Below are 15,105 nucleotides of genomic sequence, written 5' to 3' on the forward strand. Positions count from 1 at the left end.
TATTCTAGTTAATTGTATAGATATATATTCTAGTTAATTATATAGATAGATATTCCAGTTAATTGTATAGATAAATGAAATGATTAATTGTGCCATATAGCCTAACGTTTGAAGGAATTCTTAGTTTTAGCCCAAACTTTATTTTTTACCTGAGATATCCCAACGTTGACTTGTTGGTTTCACATCTATCCCGACACTAATTTTCCGTCCAAAATTGACGGAATTGCACACGTAGCACGTTAATTTCACATTTATCCCTACAAAATTAACGTGTCACGTGTGCAATTCTGTCAATTTTGGACGGGAAATTAGTGTCGGGATAGATGTGAAACCAACACGTCAACAAATTAACGTGCCACGTGTGCAATTCCGTCAATTTTGGATGGAAAATTAGCGTCGGGATAGATGTGAAACCAACACATCAACGTTGGGATATCTAAAGTAAAAAATCAAGTTTGGGCTAGATCTAAGAATTCCTTCAAACGTTAGGCTATATGGTGCAATTATTCCTAAATGAAATATGCTAATTTTATTACTCTTTTGAAGAATGTAAAAAGAAATCAAAAGTGCAGGACAAAAATTTAAAACAATTAAAAGTTTGTTGGTAAAGTTAAAATGAGAAAAAAAGGACAGGTGGCGTCCTCTCCTTGAGACGGACTTGTTTTCATTATTGTTAATTAAAAAAAAGATAATAATAATAATAATAATAATGATAATAATAATAATAATAATAATAATGATAATAATAATTAATAATGATAATAATAATAATAATAATAATAATAATATTATTATTATTATTATCATTATTATTATTATCATTAAGTTACTTTTATAGATTATGTATATGGACTTATCGTTAGTTTGTAGCGACTGTAATTATGTTTTATTAAAAAAATAATTTTATCAATTAATTTCAATAGTTGATTAGTAGTTTCATATTTATTAATTTGATGCATTATAATTATTTAACAATAGGATAATTCGTAATGTTAGATAGATTTATACTTTCCTTATAAAATTTTAAGTGTATATTATCTTAGTATTTTAATTATTAGGGGTGTGTACGGGTACCGGGTATACTTGGAATCGGTCAGAACCTACTCGGTAGGGTAGGGTCTGGTTAGCTCGTATTGAAAATGTAAGGTTCGGGTATTAAAATCAGAAACCGGTGAAAATTGAGTTCGGTTCTGGTTCCTGCCTACATGGTACTCAGAACCGAAACTGGAACCGATACTCGGAACTGGATATTAAAAAATAAAGAGAAGGAAAGAGTAAAGTTACTGTCTTCAGATTACTGAATCAGAACAGAAGCACTTGCAGAACAGCCGAAACCTAATCTCCATTTTGTTCTCTCTATCTCTTATCTCCGTCTCTTCTCTAGCTGTCTTCGAGACTCTGATTTCTCTCTCTCACTCTCTATTGCCAATCTCGACTCTTCAGAGGCTCTCTTCCGTCTTCAACTCTCCGCCAAGGTAAAGTTCAATACTCTTCTACAACAGTAGGATGAATTGTCCCCACAAGTAAAAACCTGCATCAGCAGAAACCAATACCATTAGAAAGCCAATAAGAATATTGATCAAGATTATTTTCGAAATATGGATACATCAGCAAGTGTTTACTAAAAACTGAGAATTTATGAGTTTCAAACCTCTCTAAATTGCATGACGAAAGCGACAAGATTGTAGGAGGTCGACACTTGCAATACATGATCTGGGTATCGAAAACAAATTGGGGTGAATGCTACATATTGTGTTATTTCAGCACTATGACCGAGTACACCTGACAAACTAGATCTGCAAGAATACACCGATGATTCATGAAGTAGCAAAGTATGATATCTCCCAGTTGTAACCTGCATTTGGTTGAGAATTAGACATGGAATTAGAACTTGTCCAAGAGCCCCCACGTGAAGTAATAACTAATGGTTTACACAATATGTTGAGATGATTACTGATTATGGAGGTGACATTTTCGGTTTTATTTAGCGAGACAAAAAAAATTTACAGGTTCTAACAGGCATCCGGAACTTGTGATATAATATAGGTTTCAGGTAGGTTCTGATTCTAGGATTCAACAAGGTAAGGTCCGATTCTAAAATCTTAAAACATGTCCCTTACAGGGTAGGGTTCGGATATCGTGAAAAATACAGGGTACCCGAAACCGATCACCTCTAGTTATTATGCCAACATAAAAGAACGTACAATACACGGATATATCCACTAGTACTACACATATAAAAGTATGAATTTTACTTTTTTTTTCTCCATGTTTACTTTCCAAAAATACCTTTTACACTTTAAGAACTATGCATCAAAATCCCTCTTAAGGTCTCTTCAATTATAATCTATTACATATATAAAAGTATGGTGCTCCCTTTTCTATTTCTCCATATTTACTTACCAAAAATACCCTTTAAACCTTAAGAAATATGCATCAAAATCCCTCTTAATGTCTTGTCAATTATAATCTTTTAAAATATTATCGCATGTGCATTTTCATGTATAATATGTTCTCTGAGTCAATCACCTCTTTCTGCAAGTACCTATTCATTAATAAAAATCGCTCTTGACATTCATGCTCTGTACAAAATATAGACTTTACGTAAAAAATGATCAAGCAATTACTTTAGTATTTACAAATCACCACGAGCAAAATTAAGTGACTTTGCTTTACTTTTTATTTTTTTTATTTTTTTTATTTGTATATATTTATAACTTCGAAGGAACATGAAAGTTTCTTTCAAGTGATCCTCTCTACATTTCCCACTCAAAATTTTCAGTCAAATATTCCCCTCCCGAAAATTCTCTGTTCTATTTTGTACCTTTTCACCCTCTGTATATACCCCTCATATTATTTCTAAAAATTTTGATATAAATTACCCTTCTCGAAAAGTGTCTTCTCCATTTTGTATCTTCTTATCATTTCTCCATTTTCTTTTTCAAAAGCAGCCCTCCTCATAGGTATCCTTTTCATTTCGCACCCTTTGACCCTTATCTATAACTATATCTATCCATGCATATAAATAGTTTAATTCAAATTTATATCTCTTCATATTCTGGTGAATACACTTTCATTCAATAGAATAACTTAAATTAACAAGAGGACCCATCTCTGCTTATTCTTTTGCTCGCCCTGAAAATGACTGCCATCCTCATTCTTTTCATCGTGCAGGAAATGATAAAGGTATCTTGAAGGACAAGAATTATGAAACATCGGCAAGTCGTCTTTGTTCATCATCAAGGTAGAGAAACTCTTCATTTGATACGGAACTGTAAAAAATCTACATAATCCCATGAAACAAACATTAAATTGGTTTGCATGCATTATTACTTCTCCCTTTGTGTCCAAGTTCGTTAATTTTTTAACGCCCAATAAATATGGTCAAGTATGGAGTTCTTGTATTGTGCCAATGGTCTATTACCCTGTATATGTTTGTCATTCTGTGATTCTTGTTCGTCCTCCAGTAGATTTTACTCAAAGAAAAACAATGCGTCCTCTTGGATTATGCGTATAATGGGGGTTCAAAACCGACAATTCACAACGAATGCATATTTACAATTAGCGTAAAATAATAATATTGCGGCCGTCGGCATATTATTATAATAATCAATACTGTGGCTTGCTTTTAGGGTAATATTCTCATTTTTATTTAACCTAATAAAGCCAAAGCTTCCTCCTTTGAGGACTTACATATATAACAGGACCTCAAGGGATACTGGAAGGATAAAGAAGCTCTCAACTTGCAGACAAATATTTAAAAGTAAGCACTTTGTCTTACTAATCAACTCAATGCATTAATTTTTTGATACAATATGATACATTGGGGAAGAATTAAACTGCTTCCACATTGTCCATGGGGTAAAAAAATTTGCTTCTAGATTGCTGAGCTTGCGATGTTCACTTTTATTTCGATCTGTTATTCTTTTCTGTCAGATGTCAATAACTGTATAGGCTAGACAAGGAGCTTGTTACGGATCTGTGAATCAGGTTGAATCCACGTATGATTCTCTTGCTCATGAACAAGGTTGAATCCTCAAGTCTCGTACCGATTTCCCTCTTGAATCTCAAGTCAGACAAAAGCCTTGCCGAGAACTAATAGTGTGTAATAGCCTAAATTAGTGACGTACCTTGATATTTATATTGAATCGCACATATATCTGTTACTTGATCCAGAGAGATTCTCAGCATACTGTGGATATTCAAGAGATAAACAAATCCGGAAAGCAATCTCATATTGCTTGAAAGGCAAGCATCACACACATAACGCGCAGCCACATGAGCTACTCCCCTCATGGGCTCGTTGGGCCTCGGGTCCGAAAACCTGGTCCCTAACAGAGCTTTTAATATGCAATCTTTGTAATAATTTTCTTTTGGGTGGGATATTTTAAGGTTTAGATAAGGGTGAACCGGAGATGGGGAGTATCTATATATATAATATCTACATGTGGTATCATCCCCATTTACTTGAAATATAAGGTATGCTGACCAGCATGGATTGATTCAGATGATTCGACACTTTATTTTCCTTACGCAAAGTTTTTTGAGTTTGAGTTTTGTGAGTGAAGAAAATTCATAATTGAGAGAAGTTTACTCACTAGTGGGCCGATTCAGCTTGAACCTAGAATAGTCAGTTTATCTCGTACTGGACTCAAAAAGAAAAAAAGCAGGTACGCCTCCCCTGTATTCACTCAATAAAATGATGGTATTATACACATGTACACACTTTAAGTTTTTTTTATGTATATGTTTTGCCATCCAAGAACTAAAGGCCTTTCGAAGAGAACAGGTTCAAGAACAAGAAATTCAGGTATGTCCTCCCATTGCAGTAATTCTGAATTTATTAATAAATTTTGCCATTTTTATCAAAAAACAAAAAAAGAACAAGAGGTTTTGTAAATTAATATACTAAGTGTATTTTTTTTTAGATTTTCATCCATTCGTATTATATATATATATATAAAAACTAGTTTATGCTCATTTTGTTATGATCAAAAAGAAAATAAGGAACCAAATTTATAATGAACCCTACTATATTTTAAGTTTGTTTTCCGGTGAAATGTACGTATTTTAAGTTATAAACTGCTCATTTTATTTTATTTTATTTTAGTTTTGTGAAATAGGCTTTTCCATTTTGCATGTATTGGCTGACGAATTGGCTGATGGCTCTCCAATTTTCTCAAATTGTTATATTTTATTTGCGATTGGAAGAATGAATTAGTCCCGGATTATTGTAAGTCTATTGATTAAGTATCTTAGTATTCTGATGTTAGTTTCATCTACTTGCAACTGTGACTCAAGCCTACATGTGATAAGATGGATTTCCTATACCATGTATGTAAGTAATTGAAGGATACCCTTTTCTTGATCGTTGATCTATTGAGATGGATCTGCAAAGCCCTTAGCACATTGGTCACATAGTACAAGCATGAAAAGTAAAACTTCTTAGTGCAGTATGTTCTAAAATTAATTGGTAAACAAGATTTTTTATTATAATACTTGGAATCGTATTCATCGAAAAATACAACACTTGGAATCTTGTAGCTTCTGAAAATTGCAATATGTATGTGATATATCTAGACAATCATATTTCGAAATTTCACTATAATTGATGAACTATTTCATGAATTAACTTTTTCTGACGGAGAGAAATGAGTGAACTTTCTTTAGATGTATTATATAGTGGTTTTGCGTTACACGCACATGCATTTCTACTAGTTACTCAAAGAGAGATAACTTTATAATATTTAGATAGATATGTACATACAATAGGATTTTTATTCTCCCCGTAGTTTATGCAGAGGAAGTTATAACTTGTTTAGTACATGGAATCACATTGCAATAATACTCATATATTTGCATGAAAAGCAAACGCGCTCAGTATCTATATAAGTAGCCGTAGCATAGTACCCCGGTTACGTAACACAAGCATATGTCACATTATAGAACATCCAACAGCATTATCGTCACTGAAATAAGCACCAGGCTTGTCCTTCACCAAGTCCGAGTAAGCCGGCTGGTCAAAATAACTGATATGGCCTCGTCTCGAGTATCTGTTCCTCCCGTGGTGGTTATAATTGGAACCAGAGTAATTGTGTGGAATTGATGCAAAGAGGTGCGAGCTGGTCGAGTAGTCATCACCGTTTATGCGGTTGCCATGATAGTACTGATTGTAGGTGTATTCCATGTCGTTATTAAGCTGGTATGGCCATGGCTCAACCACCTTCCCCGTCTTCTTCATTGCCTTAAGGACCTTCCGCTGATCGGCAAAACCCATGACTGTCACCTTCTGCATGTACCGATCTATTTCTATCTGGTGAATTCCTGATACATATGAAAATATATGAACATTTTCTCAGTTACAATACATAAGTCGAAAATGTATGTACGGTAGTACTTGCAAGTAAATTACTTATATTTTAAGTAAATTATTTGATCCCAAGTAATTTTACTTGTTTTTTACATAATTTACTTAGATTATAGGTAAAATTTGAAAATTTTCAATTAAACACATGTATATCCCATGTACCGTGAATGCATTTCAAGTGTACATATAGTAGAATTTTTCAGTTTTTGATATCAATCAATCATCAATTATAATGTATAAAAGTCAGGTTGTCACATATATGAGAAAGTTTCACATAAGCGAAATTACGAATCCTTGCCTCCACATTCATTGACCTTTCTATTTCAGTTCGGTAAACTTACATTATATTATACTTGTGTCATATTCGACGCATTTCAGCTATGTATCCGTATTATTTGTATGTAATAACACATGAATTTTTTTTATAAGTTTAAATTTTTCTCGATTATTAAAAAAAAACCTAGATATATGTGAAATTGTTCAAGTTCAATGTGCCCCATCTCTATAAATACAAGATACAAAAACTTGGATCTTCACAAAAAGTTCCTTTCTTTAACCATTGGTTGAACACTGTTGAATTTATATTACATCATTATTGCTATTCGCGATTCTACTAGGATAAATTACGTGTTTGCTCGCACTCACCATGTCTATTATTTTTTCAATCTACGTGGCAAAATATGTAGTATTTTTTTAGGCGTACGCTTGCCTAGTAAACAAGAAATTCCACGTTTGATTATTGGTGGGACTACCCATGTCTCTTCATCAGATATTAAGATTTCTATTTTATTGTACTAACCCCATAATCCATTCTTGTAATTGCGAAATATGTAATTTTAACATTTTCTTAATTTTTTGTCTATTTATTTGTATATTATATAAGTAATTATCTACTTTCATGCTCAATTTTCCGAAATTGCGGGAGGAATATCTCCCACTATATAATAGGGAAAACAAATTACTATTTCTCTGCATATATATATATATATATATCTGACGTAGTTTATTTTATTGGTTGCTTTAGATGGCAAAAAAAGGTAGGTTGTATTTTTCCTAATAGATATTAGTAAGGAAAACACACAAGGGTAGTTTTGTGTTGCTGACTTTGTAATTCATTTTTTTAAAAATAAGTTGACTAGTATACAACTTGCCTTTCAACTTTTTGAGAGCCTTCCTTATCTTGGTCTCACATCCCGAGCAATCCATTTGGACATACATCTCCAAAATCTGAAACTTGAACAAATAAAATCAACCCTCTTGCACCAATAAGTTCAAAGAAATAAAAGTTAAAAGAAATAAAAATAAAAAAAGAAACGCTGGACCTTCCTATCCATTTATTATATACTAAACAAAGGTTTTCGTTTTCCTCTTCTGCATAATGGAAATCTTGCCAAGGAAGGTGTCCATAACATCAATGCCTTATATGTAACGGGTATATCACAGGGTAATATCATAAATCAATAAGAGTTTTCTCATATCTCTTGATTTTTAGAAATATCACAAAAAAATCAATTGTTAACAAAAATAATTTTTTTTTATGTATGTGATACAATGTCACGTGATATACCCGTTAGATACAGTACCTTCTTGTCTATTGAACTGGTTGGTTGGCCAAGTCAATATATACATACATATATATATATATATATATATGATTTTATCTTGATGAAAACTTAAAATACATGAACGTCTCTTTCTATATTGGTTAAATATATGCATGTCTGAAGCTGCATCATTGTAATCAAGAAATTATTTAATTAATCAATTTATTTTTATATCGTTTTCATTTTGGCGCTAATGTTCAATGTCAGGCTGTTGACGCACAAGGAAGCACATTTTTCATGCCATGTCCTTATGCTTAACAAAGCTTAGAGCAATTTTCTTAGCAGAAGCATATCCTCAATATTTCAAGAGATGTTCATGCATGTCAATCAAATCTTTCATGAAGGATGGACCGGAAGGGTCTAGCAGCGGATGCAGTTGCATGTCTCAAATATATTTTTTTTGACTGTCTGACCTTCATGAAATAGTTAAATCTCTAAAGATCACCCGATGCCTTCATCCAAACTATCTTGGTCTATGTCTATTTTTTCCATTATGAGAAAGTAGTATATGAGAGAGAGGGAGAGATAATTGATTACCGTCATGTTGACAAATCGTCCATGCAGAGGCCAAATGATCTTTGCTTGGTTGCTAATCAAGTTGGTGTCTTAAGTTTGGATGAAGCAGATGATGAACCGAACTATCTGCTCTTGTATATATAGTGCAAGAAGTAATAACTGGCGGTTACCTCAATGTTGGATAGAAAGTAAGAGGAAATTGCAAAAGGGAAAATGATTGTGTCACATTACATACGTCATTCTGTATTATTTTTCATATATTAGTCTGCCTCAAAACTTCAATTTATATATACTTACATACGTGTAAATAGACATGTATATATATGTTTTCTTTTTGTCAACTTGGTCCTGAAAGACGAATTATCTTGTGCACATCAACAAGCGGGAAATTGCATGCAAGTTGCATGGAATAGAAATTTAACTTATAGTATGTTCAAAAGACTAGGTCTCCAATAATATAATTCCAATACTTTAACCAAAAAAATGTCCATAATGCACCCAATTTACAAGTAATAACACTTTCCATAAAATATATTTTTAGCCAATATAAAGCCAATATCAAATAATCGCCACTCTCAATACTGTCTTCAATGATTAGTCGGTTGGACGGGGAACATTATAGAGGACCAACTTTTATGATAGATCAACGAATAAGTGTAACGATTACATACGACAGTTGAAGACTTAGAGTTCAGCATCGAAATATTAATAAATAAGCCTATGTCATAATTAAGATGATTATGTTCCACCATTTATCAGCTTAACTTTGTGAATTGAACATAAACTCATTTACTTGTACGGTCAATGAAAATCTAAGATATGAATGATTATTTAAATGGTACATGTTCAGCAATCCACATTAAGATAACAGCCCGTTGAAAAGGAGAGACGATGTGGTTGCAGAGCAATTTCCCCTGAGATAGAAAATGACTTACGCCATTGATCACGACGCTGCTCCGAATAACGCGCCCGCTATATTATATATTTTCCTAAAGCTTAGTAAGGAACAACAAAAAAGGAAAAATAAGAGGAAATAATCAACGTGGTTAATTCAAACGGTTTACCACTTATTTCCTTTTAATAAGGTCTCGGATTCGAGTCTTGTGAATAAAAAAAATTCATACCGGAAGTGCTTTACCCCGTAGTGGACTGATCCGGCTCAACTAGATTAGTCGGAACCCATTGAATTTTCGGATATCGGGGTGCAAAAAAAATAATGATCCAACGTGATGAGTACTCAAATGCGGAATGTCTTGGTTTAAGAAATTAATTTTTATATATGCTTTGCTGATTGAGCTACAACTCCATTTGAAATATCACCTGATTTGGGAAAAACCATTTCAATTCGCTGTAATTGGTTGGCCAAAGATTGCTAATAAACTGCATTGATTTTCTTGTTACGACGCCGTGTCAATCCAAGACTGATGGTATAGCGTATGTTCATAATAGAAATTAAGGTATCGGTGCCGGCGAAAATATATATAAGACATATTGGGTATGTTATTGACACGAATGATGTTAACAAGATGACATCATGGAACGATGGAGCCAAGAGCAAGTCCTTCAATTTACATAATCAATTAAGATCCAAGTATTTCTTTCGGTGTGCACCATGGTATCTGAAAGTTCAAGAGGGCTCCTATTAATCCAGTTGAATTAGATCGGCGCACTAAAGAGTAAAGCTATTATATCGTGAATTTTCTCCACCGACAAAGCTTGAAAAAACCAAGTATTTGGATGCGCTCATTAGTGCACCATCTAATTAATTATTATTATTTTATTATTATTAACTGTTGATAACTCGTTCATCAATTCAACATATATATAACTCGTCCATCAGCATAAGGGAGCAAGCTGTAATTTTTTTTCCCAATCGCAGACTTTTCTTTTCCTTTTTATTTTTTAAATTTATTATTTATAATTTTTTTTGTCCCTTTTACCGTTTTTTTGAATTTTTCTACATGCATTATCTAAATCCCAACTAAGTTAGATTCAACTAAGGTCGTTTAACATTCATGGATATTTTCTCTATTCACAAAACTTAAATTCGAAACCTCACTAACCAAAAAGAGATACCGAACCACCTACACCAACCCATGTTGATTGTCGTTATTTAGTTTAATTTGCAATAATTTGAAAGGATTTTACCTCAAAATGACCACATAGCAGATTGCAACTACCCTTCCCCTTACCTTTGGTTATTAGATTTTTTTTTTCCGTTAAATTTGTTACCTATCTGTTCCTTCTCTACATTCCGACTATCTCTTACATAAGGGATTATCTTATCTGTGTCCATGCAGAAATAGGTCGTCATCTTATTATCATCTTTATATTCTCTCTCTCTTTTTTTAATCAAATATTTGTTAATGGTTTTGATGTAGCATGAGCATCACCGTAATTTCATCTTTATGAGAAACACACAAATTTTGTTTATCATTCTAAATCGTATTTGTCACCCTATCTTAAAAAATATATATACGACTTTTATTTTCTTATTTTCAAATCAAATCTGTTTCACCTATCTTTTCAGTTTGATATAATTAAGATCCAAACGTATAATGTGCTCATCATTATGTATTCCATATGCAATGCAGTTATCGAAAACTCATATAAAATAGACAACTAACCCCAAGGTGTTGTTCAATAAATTTAAGTATTTAAATTGGAATTCCTTAAAAATTGAATAGATTTTTTTTATTCATTAAGTAAAATTTCATCGCTCATACACGTATGATACATGGCTTATGAAATATAGTCAATAATTCAAAATGATAGTTAAACAACACAAAAATAATATATAATCATGGTAAAAATGTACAATAACATTAATTACTACTAAAGCTGTCTGAAGGCAAAGCGCGAGTTTTCTTTTCCTAGTTATACAATTAAGCAGGGAATCCTTATTGTAAACGTTTAAAAATTAATCGGTTTTTTTGGGTAATGTCAGTCAGAGGTCGTGAAAATTTTTATTGTAAAATTATTCTTTGACGACGTTCGTGCATGGTTCCCAGATTCACAAGGGAAAATATAATCCCACGTACTCTTGAAAACATTGCAAGGACGTGTATCTCCCTGATATGAGATTCTTGGTACCTCTATGTAGCCATTGTTACCATAGGCTGGTGCAAAACATTACATGTATTGATTTCCATGCATAATATTGTTATCTTCGCTCGTTAATATTCTGATCCCTGCATTGATTAGTCGGACCCATTGGGCTTCCGACGATAGGGTGAACATCGAAAAATATATTCTGACCTCCACTCCGTCCATTAGTGGGTTTTGACAGATCTATTTCTAATTGGGAATCAAATAAAAATATGCCCAGGTTAGATGGGCTGCTTATTGGTAGCTGCCCATGAAATTAGATCCAGTAGAGGGCCCGATTCAATTCACTCAACAGCTAAACTAAATTATTCAGGGAAAAAAAAAAAACTAAAGTGGTTTAGAGTCAATTCAAATTCTTGCAGGAGAGTTTCCAACCATTTGAGTCTCAAAGCTATTCGAATAACATTTCCTGAAGAGTTTCCCCATTTACCTGAGTTTGATGAGCGATAAATAAGCAAACAGAAGGCTCTTTCGATACTATTTCCTTTCTCGCAACTTGATCAAATCGGAAAGCGGTTTGCCTCTTGGAGTTCATTCCCGATACATCTAGTTTAATTTTCATTTTAGTTTGTCCAATATGCCGAGATTCAGTTAGTAGTCAGAATGTGAAAGTGATGATCTCAGTTGACTGGGTGATCAACTTAATGAAGGTGGAGTAGGGAGTCGGGGAATTCATGCATTATCAAAGAAAAGCACGAGGACGGGATCACCAATTAAATTCAATGAATTCAAAGAACCAAAATTGAGAGATCTTGGGTTCGATTCATCATGCGACTTCCTAAGTTCATTTATTTTCCATATTTTATCTCCTATATCGGCTCGCTCTCTGGGCTTCCTTCGTATATAACCCAAACAAAACGAACAATGGTTTTTGGAGCTTTTGTGTTATTCATAAGACTGTTTATATGAATATTGAACCAGATGATGATCTTCTGTATCTTAGGAATTGCAGCACCATTCGGAATGTCCCGACGTATTACAGTAGGAAGTCTTGCAAAAAGTGGCCCACTTGATGGAGCTTATGCAATGCAGACACGAATATAAGAGTACTATAACAAAGTGATAAATATAATCAAAACGGTGAATTTTGCATAAAACGCAAATTTTTATATAAAGTTGTGTAACTATAATTTTCTGACGCAGTCAATATAAAAGTTACTCAACCAACGTGAGCTGATTCAATCGGTTCGGCATTTGTTCCGCTTAAGCAAGGTCTTGGGTTCAAGTCCTTGTGAATGCAGAAAATCTATGCTGGGAGAATTTTATCCCTTAATAGGTCGACCCAACTCGACTAGATTAATTGGGGCTTAATTGGGCTTCCGGATACCAGAGTTCACACTGAAAAAATTAACATGAAATAAAAAGAAAATCTATTGAAGCTGTAATCAGATTTTAATTGACTAATTATCACCCAAATGGCTTCTAATTAATGAGGGTTTTACATTACAACATCAACTAAGCTGAATCCAACCAACAAGAAGCCGGTTAAATAGCGGCAAGCCAGACCACTTTTGGGCGGTAATAACAATGCCATTCACATCGGTTTGTCCATAAAACTATTCTTGTTCATGCCCAATGTTAAATTCGTCCAAATATAAATCCCCACAAAAATCAAGTCCTAATTGTGCCTCTCAAAAGTATATCGATCTCAAACATTCGGTTAAATTCCTAGAGAACTATCAATACGCAGACGATGGCCGAAAGAGAGGGGGCAATGGTGAAGAAGGGCCACGATGAGGGGTTGAAAATGGCAATCGGGCTGCTTGGTGAGTTTGAGCTGCCACTAGGCCTCCTGCCCCTCCAGGACGTGGTTGAAGTCGGGTTCGTCCAGGCCACAGGCTACATGTGGATCGTGCAGAAGAAGAAGGTTGAGCACAGCTTCAAGCTCATCAGCAAGCTCGTGAGCTATGACACCGAGATCACAGGCCACATCCAGAAGAAGAGGATCAAGAAGTTGAAGGGGGTGAAGGCCAAGGAGCTCATGCTGTGGCCCCCTGTGAGCGAGATCACCGCCGAGGATTCGCCCACTGGCAAAATCCACTTCAAGAGCCTCGCCGGCATCACTAAGTCCTTTCCGGTGGAGGCATTTGCTGCTGGACAATGATTTTCGCTCAGACTTAATGTCGCCAAGGGCAAACTATACGCGATGTTTATTTCGGCTTTACTAATTAGAGCATAAAAGGCCCTCACAGGTCATATCAACCTACATATGTACCGTCCTATTGTCTATTTGGAGCTTGTTTCTTTGCGTCGAAGAAGGAAGAAGCAATAATTCTTATTTTATTAATATTATACTTCCTAATTTGTACGGATTTTGTTATATCTTTTCAGTATTTGATGGGAAAATTTCCAAAAGGAATATTAGAAATTTTTCTTGGATATCTTCACAAAATTTCATAGGGGACACACCATATACTAAATAAAAAATATCTAAAAGGTTTAGGATATTATTGAGACATTGCGGGTTGGTCTTGTATCTCTAAAGAAAGAGTAAGAATCCTATATCAAACATGTTGTGAAAGATGGTGTAAGAGTGTTGAGGTGAGATTTTTTTGAAATTCTCTCAAGTGTATTTATCAATTCGGATTTTTAGATGTAAAATTACCACTTGAGCCTACACGAGCTCAACCCCATTTGCAACCCAAAAGTTTAAGTTCATAAGTTACTCGACCGAAGGTTCATATAAACTTGTGGATTCCTTCTCAATTTTTTCGTGTGGAACAACATATCTCAACACCCGCTCTGACATGGCAATGTGTGGTCCAACATGTGCCACGTACCTTTAAACAAACATCCACCCTCAACAACTGATCACGAGCTAGGCATCATCTTCCGTGCTCGGTTGAGGAGGGCAAGCACCAAACTAGCCTTGAGCAACACACTCGGGCCTATAACTAAATGTGCACGTTTAGCTACCTCGGAACTTGACCGGGCCACTTTCAGGTCTGACTAACATAAGGCGCCTTTTTGGCTGTCTCGAAATCGAATCTGGCGCGGTGTGAGCTTGCACGTGCACGCGAAAGCGTAACCCTCTCTAATACAATTTAAAATTTCATTGACTTGAACTCATCTGCAACCAAAAAATTTAACCCGATAGATTGCTAGACCCAAGCCTCATATAAGCTTGTAGTTTCTTTCTTAATTTTTCCGTGTGGAACAATATATCTCAACATTAGAATGCAAAAGGGAAGAAGACTCACCTAGGTAGGTCGGGGTTGGTAAGGAGGCTAGGGAAACACGAGTCAAATATCGATTATAATCTCTAGTAATTTGATCCAATGAATAATCTATCTATGCATGTTTACTTCAGTTTGAGGGTTTTACCAGTATATTTTTATTTTACTTTCTGATTTCTCATTACTCTGATCTCATGTGAGCATACGGGAACAACGACTTCTTTCACATCTATATCATTGAAGGGTTCAAATTTGCTCATCAATGACAACCTCAACGTTTATTTGAGGTCAGAGTTAAGGGATACTAGCTATAGTGTTGAGGATCGACTCAACC

General features: G+C 34.4%; 2 protein-coding genes across 2 annotated transcripts; one reads left to right on the forward strand and one right to left on the reverse strand.

Moving 5' to 3' along the window:
* Nucleotides 1-5,733: 5,733 nt before the first annotated feature.
* Nucleotides 5,734-8,610, reverse strand: LOC116207388 (heavy metal-associated isoprenylated plant protein 28-like). The gene is made up of 3 exons (XM_031540305.1): nt 8,509-8,610; nt 7,519-7,594; nt 5,734-6,324 (listed from the first exon to the last, which is right to left on the reverse strand). The coding sequence occupies exons 1-3, from the start codon at nt 8,512-8,514 to the stop codon at nt 5,936-5,938; spliced, it is 471 nt and encodes a 156-aa protein (XP_031396165.1). The 5' UTR covers nt 8,515-8,610; the 3' UTR covers nt 5,734-5,935.
* Nucleotides 8,611-13,288: 4,678 nt separating this feature from the next.
* Nucleotides 13,289-13,699, forward strand: LOC116209087. Its single transcript, XM_031542645.1, has one exon. It carries the CDS (start codon nt 13,289-13,291, stop codon nt 13,697-13,699), a length of 411 nt encoding a protein of 136 aa, XP_031398505.1.
* Nucleotides 13,700-15,105: the final 1,406 nt, after the last annotated feature.

This window comes from Punica granatum, chromosome 5 (genome assembly GCF_007655135.1).
Source record: "Punica granatum isolate Tunisia-2019 chromosome 5, ASM765513v2, whole genome shotgun sequence".
NCBI classification, from domain to species: Eukaryota; Viridiplantae; Streptophyta; class Magnoliopsida; order Myrtales; family Lythraceae; genus Punica; species Punica granatum.

Excerpts from the sequence above, each read along its gene's own strand:
- LOC116209087 (XM_031542645.1), top strand. The coding sequence starts at position 13,289 with ATGGCCGAAAGAGAGGGGGCAATGGTGAAGAAGGGCCACGATGAGGGG.
- LOC116207388 (XM_031540305.1), bottom strand. Across the intron at positions 6,325-7,518 it reads GGCTCTCAAAAAGTTGAAAG|GAATTCACCAGATAGAAATA; the intron begins GCAAGTTGTATA and ends CATATGTATCAG.